Raw genomic sequence first — 17,336 nt, forward strand, 5'->3', positions numbered from 1 at the left:
TTAGATGTATGTACCCTGACAGCAGAATTGTATCCGGTTTTGCTCACTGCTATTTTCCCCTAGCACTATCCTTGTTCTTGTTGTTGTTTAGTCGGTCAGTCATGTCTGACTCTTTGTGACCTCATGGACTACAGCATACCGGGCTTCCCTGTCCTTTATCATCTCCTGGAGCTTGCTCAAACTCATGTCCATTGAGGTGGTAATGCCACCTGATCATCTCATCTTCTGCTGTCCCCTTCTCCTCCTGCCTTCAATCTTTCCCAGCATCAGGGTCTTTTCCAATGAGTCAGTTCTTTACATCAGGTGGCCGAAGTATTGGAGTTCCAGATTCAGCATTAGTCTTTCCAGTGAATATTCAGGACTGATTTCCTTTAGGATTGACTGGTTGGATCTCCTTGCTGTCCAAGGGACTCTCAAGAGTCTTCACCAATACCACAGAAGGAATGATTGTTTTGTCTTGAACCAGAGAGGCTTCAGTGAAGAATTGTATTGTTTAGCTCCTTAGTCAGATCTGACTCTTTTGCGACCCCATAGACTGTAGCCTGCCAGGCTCCTCTATCCATGGGATTTCCCAGGCAAGAATACTGGAGTGGGTTTCCATCTCTTTCTCCAGGGGATCTTCTCAACCTGAGGATCAAACCCAAGGCTCCTGCTTGGTAGATGTATTCTTTACCACTGAGCCACCCGGGAAACCCTATGTAGATTTAAACGGTGCAGCTTAGATGATTAACTCTTTGACAACTGTCATGGTTATTTCACTCCAGTATTTCCTATCCTCAGATTCATATTGTCCTTAACTTACTTTACATGTAACATGATGTCTAGCCCATTATACCGAAGTCATCTCCTTCCCATTGCCTCCCACTTTGTTAATATATTAAAAAAAAAAAAATGCCAGTTTTGCCAGTAGGTTTGGGAAAGGCTTTACAGAAGAGGTGCAGATTGACCCATGCTGAGTCTTTAAGAAAGAGGAAGTGTTCTCCATGTAAAATGACTCCAGAGACAGCACTTTTTAAAAAAATATAATTTTCACTAGAGTATAGTTTCTTCGCAATGTTGTGTTAGTTTCTGCTATACAGCAGTGTATTAGCTATACGTATATGTAGTCCCCTCTTTTTTGGATTTCCTTCCCATTTCGTTCACCACTAGAGCACTGAGTAGAGTTCTCTGTGCTATACGGTAGGTTCTCATTAGTTTTCTGTTTTAGGCATAGTAGCAGTACTCTTGCCTGGAAAATCCCATGGGCAGAGGAGCCTGGTAGGCTGCAGTTCATGGGGTCACGAAGAGTCGGACACGACTGAGCGATTTCACTTTCACTTTTCACTTTCATGCATTGGAGAAGGAAATGGCAACCCACTTCAGTACTCTTGCCTGGAGAATCCCAGGGATAGGGGAGCCTGGTGGGCTGCTGTCTATGGGGTCGCACAGAGTCGGACACGACTGAAGCAACTTAGCAGCAGCAGCAGCAGTAGTGTGTCCCTCAGACAGGGCACTTTTAAGGGACACTGAGAACAGCAGTATCAGAATGTTTATCCACCTTGCAGCAGTCACCCACTAGGCCACAGAACTTCCTAGGTGTATCCTGGGGAATTTTTTTGCTTTTCTTCCCATCTTCCTCACCAGCTTCACTATTTGCTCACCTTGAGCACTTGTTCACCACTGCCACAAAGCTTGAGACAGAGCTGCCTGAATTTTAGAGCCTAGGGTTTTAGTCTATATTCAATTCTGGGTTCAACCCATATTTTGCATGGCCTTTGGCTAGGTAGGAAACTTACTTCAGATTTAGCATTTTCTTCTTTAAAGTGGAAAAAATAATAATACCTTATAAAATAGTTGCCAGAATTATCAGGTAAATTATATGTGAAGCGCCTGGCCTGTAACTGTTATCCCCTTCCTCTGCTCAGTTGCCTCCGTAGCGTCCGACTCTTTGTGACCCCATGGACTATAGCCCGCCAGGCTCCTCTGTCCATGGGGATTCTCCAGGCAAGAATATGGAGTGGCTTACCATGCCCTCCTCCAGGGGATCTTCCCGACCCATTGCAGGTAGATTCCTTACCCACTGAGCCACCTGGGAAGCCCATCCCCTCCCTCCCTCTCAGGTAAATTCCTGCTGTGGCTTACTTACACTGGTATAACCATTTGTCCAGAGGCTCCAGACATGAGCATGGCACAGACATTTTCCACAGAAACCCATCAGTGGTTAATAGTAGCAGAGCTATTTCAATATCTTTCAGATCCTCAGTCCAGTGGATTTACATCTTTACCTTTATTTCTTTCAGCCTCCAGGCCCATGGGATTCAGGAATTTTTTTTTTTTTTTGTATAGCTGTAAAGAAATCAGATTTGACACAGTTTCCTCTGATATCTTTCCTTTCGGGTCTCCTCTTCTCCTGGCATTACAAGGGCCTGAATTTGTCTGATCTCATCTCTCAGCTTCATCTGGATAACCAACATACTCATTTCATTCTGGTCAAGATTTCTCTCAATAGGTTTATTACAGATGGCTGCAGCTGCGATCAGTGTTTACAATCTGATGACAAGTTGGAGATTAAGGCTTGTCATCACTATTTAATTAACCTCAAATTAAGCACTTTCCGGTCCCATTCCCTGCCCTTCCACAAGCCCAGGAGAGCTGCTAAAACAGTGCCTGGAGTCCTGACAGATTCGGGGTCTTACCACCAGAAAGCAGGGGCTGGTTTAGCTGTGACTCTGAAGAGCAACACTACTTGATCCTTACTCACTTGCCTAAGGGCTGAAACTAGGTAGCTATTCAAAGTCTATATGAAAAGAGGGGAAGAAAGGAGAGCACTTTTCTAATTCTTGGAAGCAGGTAATCTGTAAACAGCAGAGACAGTGAGACAAAAAGTATTCCAGAGACAGACACAAAAAAACCCTTGTTCTTAATATTTAAAAACAGCTTAGTTTTTGTATCACAGAAGTACTATATGTCAATAGCAAAATTATACATGGTGATTGTAAAAGGACAGGGATACAAAAGAAGAAAGTCAAAATCATACAAATTCTTTCTCTCTACACCTGCTTTTAAGGCTTACCAGAGCTGTCCAATCAGGGAGCCACTAATATTCACAGATGGCTTGTGAATATTTGAAATATGACAAGGCTGAATAGACACCATGTTCTAAGCGTATAAACTGCACACCAAATTTCTTAAAGACATTTTAAACTATTCTTGTTGTGTGTATGTTGGATTAATTAAAATATCTCTTTAAATAATTTCATCTTTTACTTTTTTGGGTTTTTTACATTTTAAAATATGACTACTAAATACTTTAAAATTACATATATGCCTTGTATTATATTCCTATTACATAGTGTATTTTGGGCCTTTTTCTTATATCAAAACTTTTCTAAAAGAAAAACTGGGTTATTCTACATATAACTTTATTTCTTCCTTTTTCCAGTTAATAATGTATTGTGAATGTGTTCATGTCATGAAATATATGATATGGCATTATCTTTAATCATTTCTAGTGTTTCATTATATGATGTTCTTGAATTGATTAATCCACTATTGCTGAACACTTAGGTTATTACCATTTTCTAAAATTTTAATTTTTTTATAACATATGTATAGCTGTATCTTTGGGCTCATCCTTGATTATGCTTCTAGGATTTATTTCTGGAAGCCATTAGCTGAGTCACTTGCTTGTGGTGTTAAGCAAATTTCCACATAGAAAGGTGGTACTGATTCATACTTGGTGGGTTAGTCATTAAGTCGTGTCCAACTCTTGCGACTTCATGGACTGGAGCCTGCTAAGGGTCCTCTGTCATGGGATTCTCCAGGCAAGAATACTGGAGTGGGTTGTCATTTCCTTCTCCAGGGGATCTTCCTGACCCAGGAATCGAACCCGGGTCTCCTACATTGCAGGAAGATTCATACTTAGTCCAGTGATTTATGAGAATGTTAATCTCACCTCAACTTTATCAACACCAGATATCATCATTGTTCTTAATTCTCATTTTAATGAGCAGCACTGTTTTGGGTTTGCTCAGCATGTTATTGAAAAAGTCTTAGTCTTAAGCTTTGCGCAGGGACTGTATCATAGTCGATGAGGTTTGTCCAAGGCACTGTTATTACTAATAGAAAGCGTCTTAGGCTTGGTAACTTCTATCGTGCTCCTGCAGACACTTCAGATGGTTTTTGTTTTACCCATCAATTATTCTTTTCTCCATCCACTATTGAGCATCCATAATGTGTCCAGCACTGCTGAAAGATTTGTAGAAGAAATGGCATCTGATTTGGGGAACATCCCTTATATTTAATATTTAAGTTGGAAAAGAAAAGAAGAGAATAAGTAAGTTAAGGGTCATGTGGGTCTTTTACTAGAATATTTCAGCACCTAAACAGAGAACCCAGTACATGGTGCCTCTCCATAGATATTATTGAATGAGTTCATGAAAAAGTGTGTGATAATGTTTATATATGGGCTTCCTTGGTGGCTCAGTGGTAAAGAATCTCTCTGCTGATGCAGGAGATGTGGATTCAATCCCTGGGTTGGGAAGATCCCCTGGAGGAGGAAATGACAGCCCACCCCAGTATTCTTGCCTGGAAAATCTGTGGACAGAGGAGCCTTGCAGGCTACAGACCATGGGATCACAAAGAGTCAGACATGACTTAGTGACTGAACAACAGCAAATGTTTATATACGTGATGAAGAAACAAGATGAAGGGGTGATGATTTTAAGGTAGGCACAATAAGGGAAGGCTGTCTACCCTCTGTATTAACACACCAATAGCCAGAAGGCGTGAGAGCTGCAGAGGGTTGCAGAGGAGAGGCCACCATAGGGCAGGCAGAGGGTCTGCGGGGGCAAACAGAAGATAGCCAGGGCACCAGCCCTGATAACTGCTCCCTGGGGGAAGGCAGTCACCCTGTCAGAGTTTGGTTTCCTCATCTATAAAATGTGCACAGTTATACCTGTGTATTATAAATTTGTATTAGAAATAATTGGAGACACTTAGCACAATGGTATGTATATATACCATAGATACATGCATACCAATGGTATACATCAAAGTTTTTATTTTGTCCTGGAGTATAGCTGGTTAACAATGTTGTGGTAGTTTCAGGTGAACAGCAAAGGGACTCAACCATACATACACATGCATCCATTCTTCCCCAAACCCTCCTCCTATCTAGGCTGCCACATAACATTGAGCAGAGTTCCCTGTGCTATACAGTAGGTCCTTGGTTATCCATTTAAAATATAGCAGTGTGTACATGTCCATCCCAAACTCTGTAATCATCCCTCCCCGCACCCCCCCCCCCCGTTCTCCCCCCACTCACCCACCCCTGCAATGACAAATTCGTTTACTAAGTCTATGATTCTGTTTGGTAAATAAGCTTGTTTGTATCATGTCTTTTTAGATTCTGCATATAAGAGATATCATACGATGGTATTTTCTTTGCTTGTATTCATTAGAGGCTTAGTTAGCTATGTCACTGTTTTGCCATCTTGTTCGTTTACCATTTCTAATAAGTTAATCAGAAGGAAAAAACAGAGGAGAAACTTACCCTGATAGAACTGAACCTTAAATTTAGATTTGAAAAATTCTTCACACCCCAGTGAGGTAGCTGTTTGTGTTCTGCACTGTGCATATCCAACCCTTATACTCTGGTTTAAAATCCATAGAATTTTTCATGTAGCTGGATAATTAGGCCACATGCTGTTGGCTCTGCTCAAAAATGGTCATTTAAGTGTCCTTTTATTATTTTTGGCATCCGCTGGGAAGTTTAAATAGCCACTGCCAGTGTGATTTCTATATGCTCTTTAAAAAATGCTGAAATTGAAGAGTTTAATAAAATTGCTGGACTGTTAGCTTTAGCATGCTGTCCCAGACATAAACCTGAAAAAACAAACCCCAAATCCCAAGGTAAATACTTCTATAAATCGGAGACTTTCACAAGTGCTCCCTGGTGAGTGCAGTTTGATTCATATGGAGCTAGTTGACAAGCAAGGGTGGAAGCTGGCAGCTTCTGAGGTGAGCTGACCCTTCTATTCTCCTTTGCCTAACAGATATCTGTACTAAAAATGGGTGGCAGCATTTGGAACTAAAGAGCCCTGAAGTATCATCTGCCTAATTCTTGTGTAGAACAATGAATACTGCAATAGTGTAAAATAAATGAATATATTTGAGGTTATATGAATGTTCTTAAATTACCAGAGCCTCAGAGAATACAGTTATTAAGTGAATGAAGTATCCAATAAGAGGAACAGCTTGTGTTTATTCAACCTTTACAAGGTCCTAGGCAGTACTGAAAATACTTCATGCATGTTATCTCATTTAATCCTCACAGCAGCCCTAAGAGTAGAGTGTTGACCTCGTCTTGCAGACAGGGAAACTGAGGCTCTGAGATATGAAGCAGTCTCACATTTAGAAAGTGGCAGTGTCGTGTTTAGAAAGTGGCAGAGGCAGGACTGAATCAGCATTTCCCTCCCGAGCCTGGGCTCTCAGCTGCTGTTCTCTACTGTGTGTTTCTTAAATGTTTACAGAGTAACATGAGAGTGTGAGGGCATCTTGTGGAAGGTAACCGCTCACGTAAGCCCATGTGGGCTGTTCAGGTACCGTTTTTATTCCCATAAATTACTTGCAGATTATAGATATGTTCCTTGGTTTATTACAAGAAAATGCCTTCTTAATTGATCTCAGTATCAAATCTGTTGCACTAGTTGAGCAAAAGGAGTTTTATGGCCAGTGCAGCAAGACGTTTACCTAATATTCTATTTCGTGATAATGATTTTTGATTTTTAATGGCTGAATGTTATTAAAAACTGTGACTTATATTAGTCACATCATGTGTTGAAATGTATCCTTAATTGTAGTATTTTTACTGACTGTGAGAGGATGCAAAGTGGATTCCACGATTTTAATTAACTGTTCCTCCTCTGACATTTCATTACCAGTTTCAGAAGTGATAGAGGATGGCAGACAGTTACCTGTCAGAATTTTTCTGTAAAGAAGCTAAGATGGAGGAATATGAGAGTTGTCTTGGTGACTAAGAGGAAAAACAGAGAAAGGAGAGGATTGACTATTAACCTCACATGTTGATAATGTGGTTGGTAAAAAAGCTTCTGTTATTAATATTTTAGGTACATTTTAAGAATTTGAGCTGATAACAGACCAATTGAAATAAAAAATAAAGAAATCACTTAATTCAACTATAATTTTTTTATATCGCAAAATGGATCTTTCTTCTGTAAGTGAGAGCTTCTCAGATATCACATATCTTTCCCTTAAGACGTTTTTGAAGATTTTCTGTGAGTCAGAAGAGGCAAAAACGTGCAGGTCAAAGATAATGGGTCCCCATCTAACAATGGACTGATTTGCCAAGCACCCAGGACACATTTTTATTTCTTTTTTATGGTAAAAGCCAAAGAGAGCACTGTGGAGTTTAAACACAGTTTCCGTATCTGGTGCCCACATGGGAAGATGAAGGTAAGGAGGCCAATTTCTCCCAGATGTGCCCAAGCACATAATTACCTCCCCTGACGTCGGATGAAACTTTACCACATCTCCTGGGAAATTCTCCGGGCAGTCCTTTCAAGTCATTTTCGGAGATCTTGCTATGGCAGGTGAGCTTATTTATTTATTTCCATTTTGAGAGCTTCACCTTTCCAGACCCCCTTTTAAGGTTTACCTCTTGTATAATGAATGGAGACAGCGGGTATTTCATTACCAGGTATCTCCCTGCTGCAGGCACCGCCTGGAGAAGTCTCCCTCTGCTCGGCTTGCAAGCCTCATTTATTTTCCCGAGCTTTCTAATGTGGGCAGAGCCTGGCTGACGGCATTATTAAATTACCATTATTACACTGTGATGTCTTGGCACCATCAGGGGCTGAGCTGGAAAAGTTGGTGTTGGGCAGGGAATACTATTTTCTTCCCTTCTCAGGCTGCGCTAAATGGACTGTAGCTGACTTCCTGGGTCCGTATCAGCATCAAGATTCTATGAAGTCAAAGCAGAGACTTAACCACATATGAGGCATTTCTTCTAATCAGTGTAAAGAATGGGCATTTCCCTTTTAAGTTGGTTAAAATTTGGGATTGATTTGGGATCAGCTAGACAATTCATGATTGTAAGTTGTTTTTTTTTTTTTTGATTGGGGGGAGTTAGCACTTGACATTCAAAGTTATTTGACATTTCAAAAGTTATGTAATTTTAAAAGCTCTAATATCACTAACATATTTGCAAGTAATTCATTTACAGTTTACACACGCTTTCGAAGACTGTCTATTCTCAGTAGAGGAGTTTTAATTTAAAATATTTTTATTGCCACTCCAAGCCTCCTTAAATTAAGGCACTGCTCTTTACTTTTCTGATTTTCTTCCTTATGCACTCTGATAATCAATGTAACATTGTCTTCAATGATAAAAGTTACTCTTGTCATCTTTTAAGTGTTTTGTCATTCATCACTGTGTCACCAATGGCTTCACAATGCTAGCGCATAGTAGGTGTTCACTAAATTCTTATTGAATGAGTGTTTCAACGCTACATATGTTCTAACCATCCTGGAATATATTCTATCATATATTCTCTGCTTACCCTCACCTTGGGAATTTTTTACTCACCATTCAGAAATATCCTTTGCCTTTCAAATCTTAGCACTTTTTATACTGCTTATTTGTGAGTTTTCTTCTCCTGTCTATCTAAGCACAGTTCCCAGTATGTTTATTATGTAAAGTGAAGGAAAAGTGTCAAAGTTTTAGTCACTCAGTTGTGTCTGACTCTTTGTGACTCTAGGACTGTAGCCTGTCAGGCTTCTCTCTCCATGGGATCCTCCAGGCAAGAATACTGGAGTGGGTAGCCATTCCCTTCTCCAGGGGATCTTCTTGACCCAAGGACTGAACCTGGGTCTCCTGCATTGCAGGAAGATTCTTCACCATTTGAGCCACCAGGGAAGTATGCTCATTAAATCTCTTAATGAATGAATGAGTTACCGAATGAACATACATGTATATATTTAACCCGAGGAAAAGTTATGTGTTATGTTTTATAAACCATTTGTTATAACAATTCTAGTTTTAAGCATTCACTAAAATGAAATAAAAGTAAGTTGGAAACTATTTTTCTTATCCACTCCTTGATTCAAAACTCTTCCATGGCTCCCCATTCCCTGTAGCTGTGGTTTACTATGACTATCTGATCATGGGGTTATGTCTTTTCCTAGCTTAAAATCCTTCTAAGGCTTCTTACTGCCCACATGAAAAATGTGATTCAAACTCTTTAAGCATGGCTGAGCATTCTTTCTATCTCTCCAGCTGCAGTCTTCCCCAAATTCCCTTTACTATTTCACATCTAGATCATATGGTTCATTGAACCTGTAGTATTTCCTCTTTCCAGGGCCTAGGGCTTCCCCAGAGGCGTGAGTGGCCTCTGCTCCGTCTTCACCCACCTGTTTCCTTAGCTCACTCCTCTTGGGCTTCAAATTGGTCTCATTCTCATTATCTCCTTCTTCAGAAGCTCTTTACTGTTGACTCCGTGCCACCACCACGACTACCACCAACTACCACAACCATCACCCTTATCTACCTCTACTAGTCTAAATAATTTTCTTGCTTTATATTCCTTAAGGATATTTTATCAATAAAATAAATTATTTGGGTCCTCTTTTTTTTTTTTTGCCAAATAATGTGAACTATTAAGTTAATAGGGGCTTCCCTTGTGGCTCAACTGGTAAAGAATCTGCCTGCAGTGTGGGAGACCTGGGTTCTATCCCTGGGTTGGAAAGATGCCCTGGAGAAGGGAAAGGCTACCCAATCCAGTATTCTGGCCTGGAGAATTCCATGGACCAGTCCATGGGGTCACAAAGAGTCGGACATGACGGAGCAACTTTTACTATGTTATCACTCACTATTCAGTTAATGGAGTTTAAACAGTATTTTTTTTCCTTTTGGAAAATTTAAACAGTTTTAAGCTTTTCTCCTGTAGGGTTTCTCTTGAATGTTTTGGTGGCTAACGTGATTCTCTCCCACTGTCTGACACCACACATGTTTACTGAAGGCAAAGCTATGCCAAGTGTTTTATACACATTTACTCATTAGCTTCTAACACCAGTCTTATGGTGAATACTGCTGTTGTTCCCCATTTTATCAGAAAAACTAAATTCTGAAGAAACTCATATTACTGATGAGTGGCAAGCGAACGTTTAAGTCTATGCTGTCTATATACTCTTAATCTCTGTAGCCCAAAGTCCAACCTAAAGCTAATAGCTAGCTAATAGATTGAACCCAGGTCTCCAGCACTGCAGGCAGATTCTTTACCAACTGAGTCACCAGGGAAGCCTAAGAATACTGGAGTGGGTTGCCATGCCCTCCTCTAGGGGATCCTCCCAACCCAGGGATCAAACCCAAGTCTCCCACATTGCAGGCAGATTCTTTACCATCTGAGCCACCAGAGAATCCCAATGGTTAGACAGTAATAAGTAAACACCCAGGAAACATTTGGAAATAGCCTTGTTTCTGTGCTGTGTATCTTCCCTTGTGTCCGACTCTTGCAACCCCATAAACTGTAGCCCACCAGGCTCTTCTGTCCATGGGATTTCCCAGGCAAGAATACTGGAATGGGTAAACATTCCCTTCTCCAAGGGAATCTTCCCAACCCAGGGATTGAACCCTGGTCTCCTGCATTGCATGCGGATTCTTTACCGACTGAGCCACCAGGGAAGCCTTTCATCCCTGCATACCCACTTTCTACTTTGCTCTCTGCCTGGAAGGTACTCCTCTGTGGGCTTTATAAATGGTCTCCTCCCTTAACCCCACACACTGTATTAACCCTTGGTTTCCCTACACCATTCCCAGGGCTTTGTAAATAGTTCTGCAGATTACCCCAGTTGAGTGTTTTGCATATAGTCTGTTTTTGCCTCGATCCTAACTGATGCAAAAGTTTAAAAAGTTAAAACTGTGGTCATGGTTGTACTTTTATATATATTTTTTTTTTTTGTCATATTGGATTTATTTATTTTGGAGGGACTGGTTATTTCAAAAAGACATTTATCAATTTTCAGTATCAAAACAGTTACACTATTGGTTTTTTTTCTCCCAATTGGTCCCCAAAGAGACCACACCAAAGGAGAGAACATTTTAAGCCAATTAAGCTGCAGGATGCACCCCTAACAGACCTCACTGAAACCTCATCAAAAAAGGGGGATTGGGTAGGGAAAGAAACTTTAAAAGATCAGCACACTGCTAGCCCACAGACTGTAGAGAGCTCTCACAGGCAGAGGGGTGACCAGTTTGCCTCAACCCCAAAGAAGCAAAGTTCCAAAATATAAAAATTTACAAGTTTTGTACATATGCTTTTCAAGATTTCTCCAGCACTAACCAATACAAAGCACAGTGAGATGGCACTTTTAGAGACAGCAGCTTCAGACCCAGAAAAGGGTGATGAGATGAGTTTCATATGGCTAAATCAGTGGCAAAACATAATTTGCATAAAATATGAAGTAATATTTGATATTTTCTACTTTGTCCTTAATTTTATATAATGGAATAGACAATGATATAGTTCATGCAATCTTAAATATGAGAGGCATGCTACACTCATGTGAAAAGGGCATTTTTCCAAGGAATTTGTAACCAGTTGGGAAATAGGCCTACAGAATGTTTTCCAAAATCTTTAGCCTGTCATGAGGCTTTTCTCCCCTTAGCACCCTTCACTTAACATTAAAGCTGGACTCTGCTGTGTTCAGACCAATAGTGTCCCAGCACCTGGTCTAGGATTGGTTTAATGTCTGGCAATAAAATAACTCACTTTACTTTCTTAAATGAATTTATATACAAGGAAACTCACATATTTTCCCATAAATGGAAGCCAGAATCTCTTAAAATAAATATGGGAGTAAAGCTTTAAAGAAGAATACAGCAAAAATAAAATCATACTGTTCATATTAGCCAAGTGTTAGGAGGGTCTTTTTGACATATTAGCACTAATTTGATGTGTTGCTGCTGCTGCTAAGTCGCTTCAGTCGTGTCCGACTCTGGGCGACCCCATAGACCGCAGCCCACCAGGCTCCCCCGTCCCTGGGATTCTCCAGGCAAGAACACTGGAGTGGGTTGCCATTTCCTTCTCCAACGCATGAAAGTGAAAAGTGAAAGTGAAGTCACTCAGTCGTGTCCGACTCTTAGCGACCCTATGGACTGCAGCCTACCAGGCTCCTCCGTCCATGGGATTTTCCAGGCAAGAGTACTGGAGTGGGGTGCCATTGCCTTCTCCAATTTGATGTGTTAACTACTAATAAATACTTTCTCATTGGATGAATTAGAAAGATTAAAAGTGAATTGAAAGGGACATAACTTTATTAGTTTTTGTTTAGCCCCATCAGTGGACTGTATTGCACTAGGGTTCCATGCCCTGAAGTTTGAGGATCATTGATATAAGCTGTTTTTATCAACTGGAATGCCTTTCCTGTAGTTTCCTTTTCTTGATCATCTCCATCTTTCTTTTTGAAACTTTCCTTTACCATCTTAGCCTATACAACGCTCTCCTCTGAACTTCCTAACATTTATTATCTGCCTACTTCTGATTGTTAGTGTTTTGATTTGGTATTTCAGTAGTTTATATTTTGTGTCTTGTCTCCTAAAAATTGTGCACAGTTCTGTCTCTAGGAATAGACAATGGGACCTGTGCTTGTAGAATACCATGTATAATTAAATGTTCATTATATTATACATTCATTATATGTATTATAAAATGTAATATGTACTATAAATATGATATGTAATAGCCTCATATATAATTAGAATTTCATTATATATTTGCTTTGTTGAATGAATTTGACCTAAACTAAGTTAAATGATGTTTTGTCAACTATGCATATAATTCACAGTCACAGTATGATTTTATGTCTGGTTGGGATGCACAGTTTGTGTTTTTGCTTCTTCTTGCCTTCATAGAAATTACATTCTAGAAGGAGATGAAATAATAAATTATTACAAAAAATATATATATTTATATACATATGTATATAATATATACATATATTTTTATATATATATAATGTATAGTGGAATAAGTGGTACAAGGAAAGTAAAAGTAAATCAGCATGCATTGTTAGAGCTTTGGGTTGCTTTTTAGATTGGGTGGTCAGAGAATACCTCTCTGATGAGGTGACATTTGAGGATGAATGAGATTAAAGTGAAGGGGGGTCTCATGTGAATATTTGCGGGAGAAGCATTCCAGTTAGAAGCAGTAATAAGGCCTGAGGATCTGAGTTGGGACTGTGCCTGTTGGAGGCCAGTGTGGGGATGAGGAGGGAGCAACGGGACATGTCATTGGAGAGGTTATGTAGGACCTTTTCAACCATGGTGAAGCTTTTAGATATTTATTGTAAGGGAAACTATGGGGAGACTGAAAAGAAAGATATAACATGAGCTGATTTATGTTTTTACAAAGTAGTTTCAGCTGCTCTGGAAAGAAGAGACTGAAAAGGACAAGAGAGGCAGGTGGTCAGTTAGGAAGGCATGGCTCAGTGCCAGATATGCTGGGGGGTTGTGGCTTGGAGCCCAGGGATCCTAGTGGACAAGATGCAAACTTAAGCATTAGGATAAATTCTTAGAGAAGAGCCAACTGTGATGCCTTCTACTTTATTTACTACTGTACAACGCTTTCAAAGTAGCATTCTCTTTTGGCATTTATTTCCATCTTCTAACTCTATTTAAGACAAGTTTTTTTTTTTTTTTTCTATTTACCAAATATTCTTTTATTTACAGTTGTTTTTGAGATGACACTTAATGAATGACTAATTAGTCAATAAAAACCAGAGTTCTATCTGGGACAAGAATGTGTTCCCATGGTGAATTTATTTATCCATCTTTTTCAAAAGTAATTGCATTTTTGTATTCATTCTTGAATACTGTGTTAGAAATGTTGTCATTTCCCCAAATGACTATTTGGGAGGTGGAATTCTTTTATGCTATTCTAATTTTGTATCCTCTTCCTTCTAATATCCCCATCTGTACTTTGTATTACAAACTTCATCAGACCACTGCATACTATTATAGCTGTCGTCACCATGGGGAGAAAATGACTAATTGAAACTGCTTATTGATATAATAGAGCAGGTTGTGACACTTGGCGAGAATACTGGAATGATGGGCTCCAGCTGATGTTATGTAAAAATATTCAGCCATGAAATATGCACTTGCGGATGGCTTTTTGCAGATGCCTGCAGAATGCAGATAATCTGTATTCTGAGGAGATCTGCAAATTAAAGATCTATGTGACCAGTTAGAATTATAGGACAGTGAGGACAGAGTGGTGCAGTAGGTAATGAAATGGCTTTGAATCTTAGGTAATAATAATTATAACCTGCCTATATTTATAAGAGAAAGTAGATGATATTTATCCCCAACCCTCATTTCAGAGAGAAACGGTCAGTTGGCAGAAAAAAGAATGGTGAACCTTTGGTTATTTTGGAATTCCTTCAGTGCAGGATATATTGGTATCATGAATGGAAGTATAAATTGGTTCATTGTCTTTGGAAAGCTGTTTTGCCATAACTATCAAAATAAAATGCATACAACCCTTTGACCTAACAGTTTCATTTCTAGTAATTTATCTTAGAAATATAGTCACCAGATGCACAAAAATCTATGTACAAAAATATTCATCATGGCATTTTGCTTCATAAGAAATGATTTAAAATAGTTTGAATGCCCAAGAAATAAGGAATTAAGTAAATAAATTTATAGAATATCTATGAAGTGAAGTGAAGTGAAATGAAATGAAGTGGCTCAGTCGTGTCTGACTCTTTGTGACCCCATGGACTATAGCCTACCAGGCTCCTCCCTCCGTGGGATTCTCCAGGCAAGAGTACTGGAGTGGGTTGCCATCTCCTTCTCCAGGAGATCTTCCTGACTCAGGGATCGAACCCAGGTCTCCCTCATTCCAGGCAGACACTTTAACCTCTGAACCACCAGGGAAGCTCTAGAATATCTATACACTGTAATATAATTAAGTCGTTATAAAGCATGTTTCCATATAGAACCATCTCTGAGTGGAAAAAAATGGTTGGAATATGCTGTTATTTGTGGTCATAGAAATTTAAAGTATATGTATATATATTTATACATGCATGTGTTAAAGACTGCACAAAGGATTGTTAAAAGCATGGGTCAGAAGACTTATTTTTCACTGTACATTAGTACTTTGGTATTATTTCAATTAATTACCTACTTCTTGTATATATCATCTAGGGCTTCCCTGGTGGGTCAGCGGTAAAGAATCTGCCTGCCAGTATGGGAGATGTGGATTCAATCCCTGGGTCAGGAAAATCCCCTGGAGAAGAAAATGGCAACCCACTCCAGTATTCTTGCCTGGGAAATCCCATGGGTAGAGGAGCCTGGAGGCTTACAATTCATGGGGTCTCAAAAGAGTCAGACACAACTTAGTGACTAAAGAACAATACTATTTATTCAAAAATTATAAGTTAAGAAAATTATAGTGTTGGTATATTTTACTCCTCCCTTGACATGAAGATGTCATTGGTTGATTCTTGGCTGTATTGCACCTAACTTCTCTTATGAGAGTTTTCTCAGTATGGGATTTTATAATTTCTGTTCAAACACCTTTTATTAGGATATCATTGCACTGACACTTTCAGTAATGAGATGGCGACTCCCCTTCTTCCTTTATTTCTTGCCATGACTCTACAGAATATAGCTCTGCCACTTTTTTCCAATGTTCCGATCCTTCCTGTCCAGGTGAACTATTTAGAAACTTGTTTGAATAAATGGTAAAATCATTCAAATCCACTGGCTCTGGGTTTCTAACAGGTCCATTTGTGAAAATACTGAGGAACTTCCAGAGTCATAGGCCTGGTCCTTTTCAACATCAAATAGAAATTAAACACTAGTGAAGAGAAGTGAAGCGAAAGTTGCTCAGTCATGTCCGACTCTTTGCGAACCCACGGGCTATGTAGTCCATGGAACTCTCCAGGCCAGAATACTGGAGTGGGTAGCCTTTCCCTTCTCCAGGGGATCTTCCCAACCCAGGGATCGAACTCAGGTCTACCACATTGCTGGCGGATTCTTTACCAGCTGAGCCAATAATGATGCTTATTACTAACTTTTAAAAAGCTCTCTCTACCTTCAATATGTTAAAGAACTGTTATTCGAAATATATGGCCTAAAACTATGTCATTCCTATTATATGTGATATCATAAAGCCCGAGAACAATGTTTAAAATCATTTTAATCATTGTTATAAAAAGAATTAATGAGTGGTAACATTCAGAAACCCCATTGCTCATATTATGTTTTGGGGGGAATGGAGGAGGAAAAAAGAGAAGGAAGGAAAATACATTTCTAAGGAATTTAAACAACTTATAAATTTCTTTCTCTTTTGCTGGAAAACCAACTGATTATACATGAATGTATAATAAAACAAGTGTTTGGCACTTTGAGGTGTATGAACTATGCAGTGTAATCAGAGCTTATTTTCCTGCAGTGGAGATTGAAATTTATATGTTTCTTCTAAGCAGTACCTTTCATTCCATTTTTATTTCCTAAGGGAGAGTGAAATTTACAAGTTGCTGCTTAACAATACCAGAAGTGCTAATACAATGAATAGTGAAGTTTACAAGTTGCCATTTGACGAGGCCCACATTTCTGTTTGTTTGTCCTTCCTCCCTTTCCTCCCCAAGAAGGTACAGTAAAATTTATATGGTTAGTAAAACAAACAAACAAACAAAAAAACTTCATTATTAATATAAGGTTACTTTGCAGGTGGGAATCCCACAAATGGCTTATGAACATATCCAAGGGGAAACATAAAGGTGGACGTTATGAGGCCGGAAGTTTCTTCAGGAACACTGAATTTACAATCATCACTCAAGAACATGGAGAGACACTCATTTTTGGCCTTTTGTCCCTGTGACCCCATTCCCTTGGCTCCTTGGTTCTGTTATCCTGCAAGTATGTTTCATTGGGCTTTTTTTTTTTCTTTTAGAAATCCATCTAACTCTTTCTTTGCAAGTCTTCCTCAGGCTATACATCCCTCCTTTTCCATGGTCTCTTTCCTCCACTTTCATGCTCCTCCCTAAACACTCGGAGTGATTACTGTGAACACAATTAATTAAATGAATGGTTCATAGCCTCAGGCAATCATTTCTATTATTGTCTTATATTGCTACTTACATATTTTATTAAAGTAATATTTTATTGTTATTAAAATTTTAAGATACACATGCTTTATTTCACTAGTATTATTATAATAAGATCCTTGAAGGGAGATGTCAGGTCTTAAAATTCCTTATGCTCCCAAGGGGGCATGTATATAATTGTGTAATTGAAATGAAGTGGATGTTTTACCAATCACGGGA

General features: G+C 39.3%; 1 protein-coding gene across 18 annotated transcripts in view; it reads left to right on the forward strand.

The window, feature by feature from the left end:
• The window catches only part of FHIT (fragile histidine triad diadenosine triphosphatase), a 1,549,085-nt gene that overhangs the window by 311,831 nt on the left and 1,219,918 nt on the right, over window positions 1-17,336 (forward strand). For 2 of the 18 annotated variants that reach the window (XM_086367112.1, XM_086367102.1), the window contains exon 3: window positions 16,741-16,929. The exons of 15 other annotated variants lie outside the window; for them this stretch is intronic. Coding sequence is in view for 1 of the 3 variants with exons in the window: in XM_086367107.1 (XP_086223233.1) it covers window positions 7,516-7,592 (77 nt within the window). In the remaining 2 variants the exon portion in view is untranslated. Of the gene's footprint in view, window positions 1-7,469; window positions 7,593-16,740; window positions 16,930-17,336 lie in introns of those variants that run through there. One more of the 18 variants, XM_086367107.1, reaches the window with a different exon arrangement.

This window comes from Bos grunniens, chromosome 22, assembly GCF_055505025.1.
Source record: "Bos grunniens cultivar Pamir isolate PY7600 chromosome 22, Bosgru_T2T1.0, whole genome shotgun sequence".
NCBI classification, from domain to species: domain Eukaryota; kingdom Metazoa; phylum Chordata; class Mammalia; order Artiodactyla; family Bovidae; genus Bos; species Bos grunniens.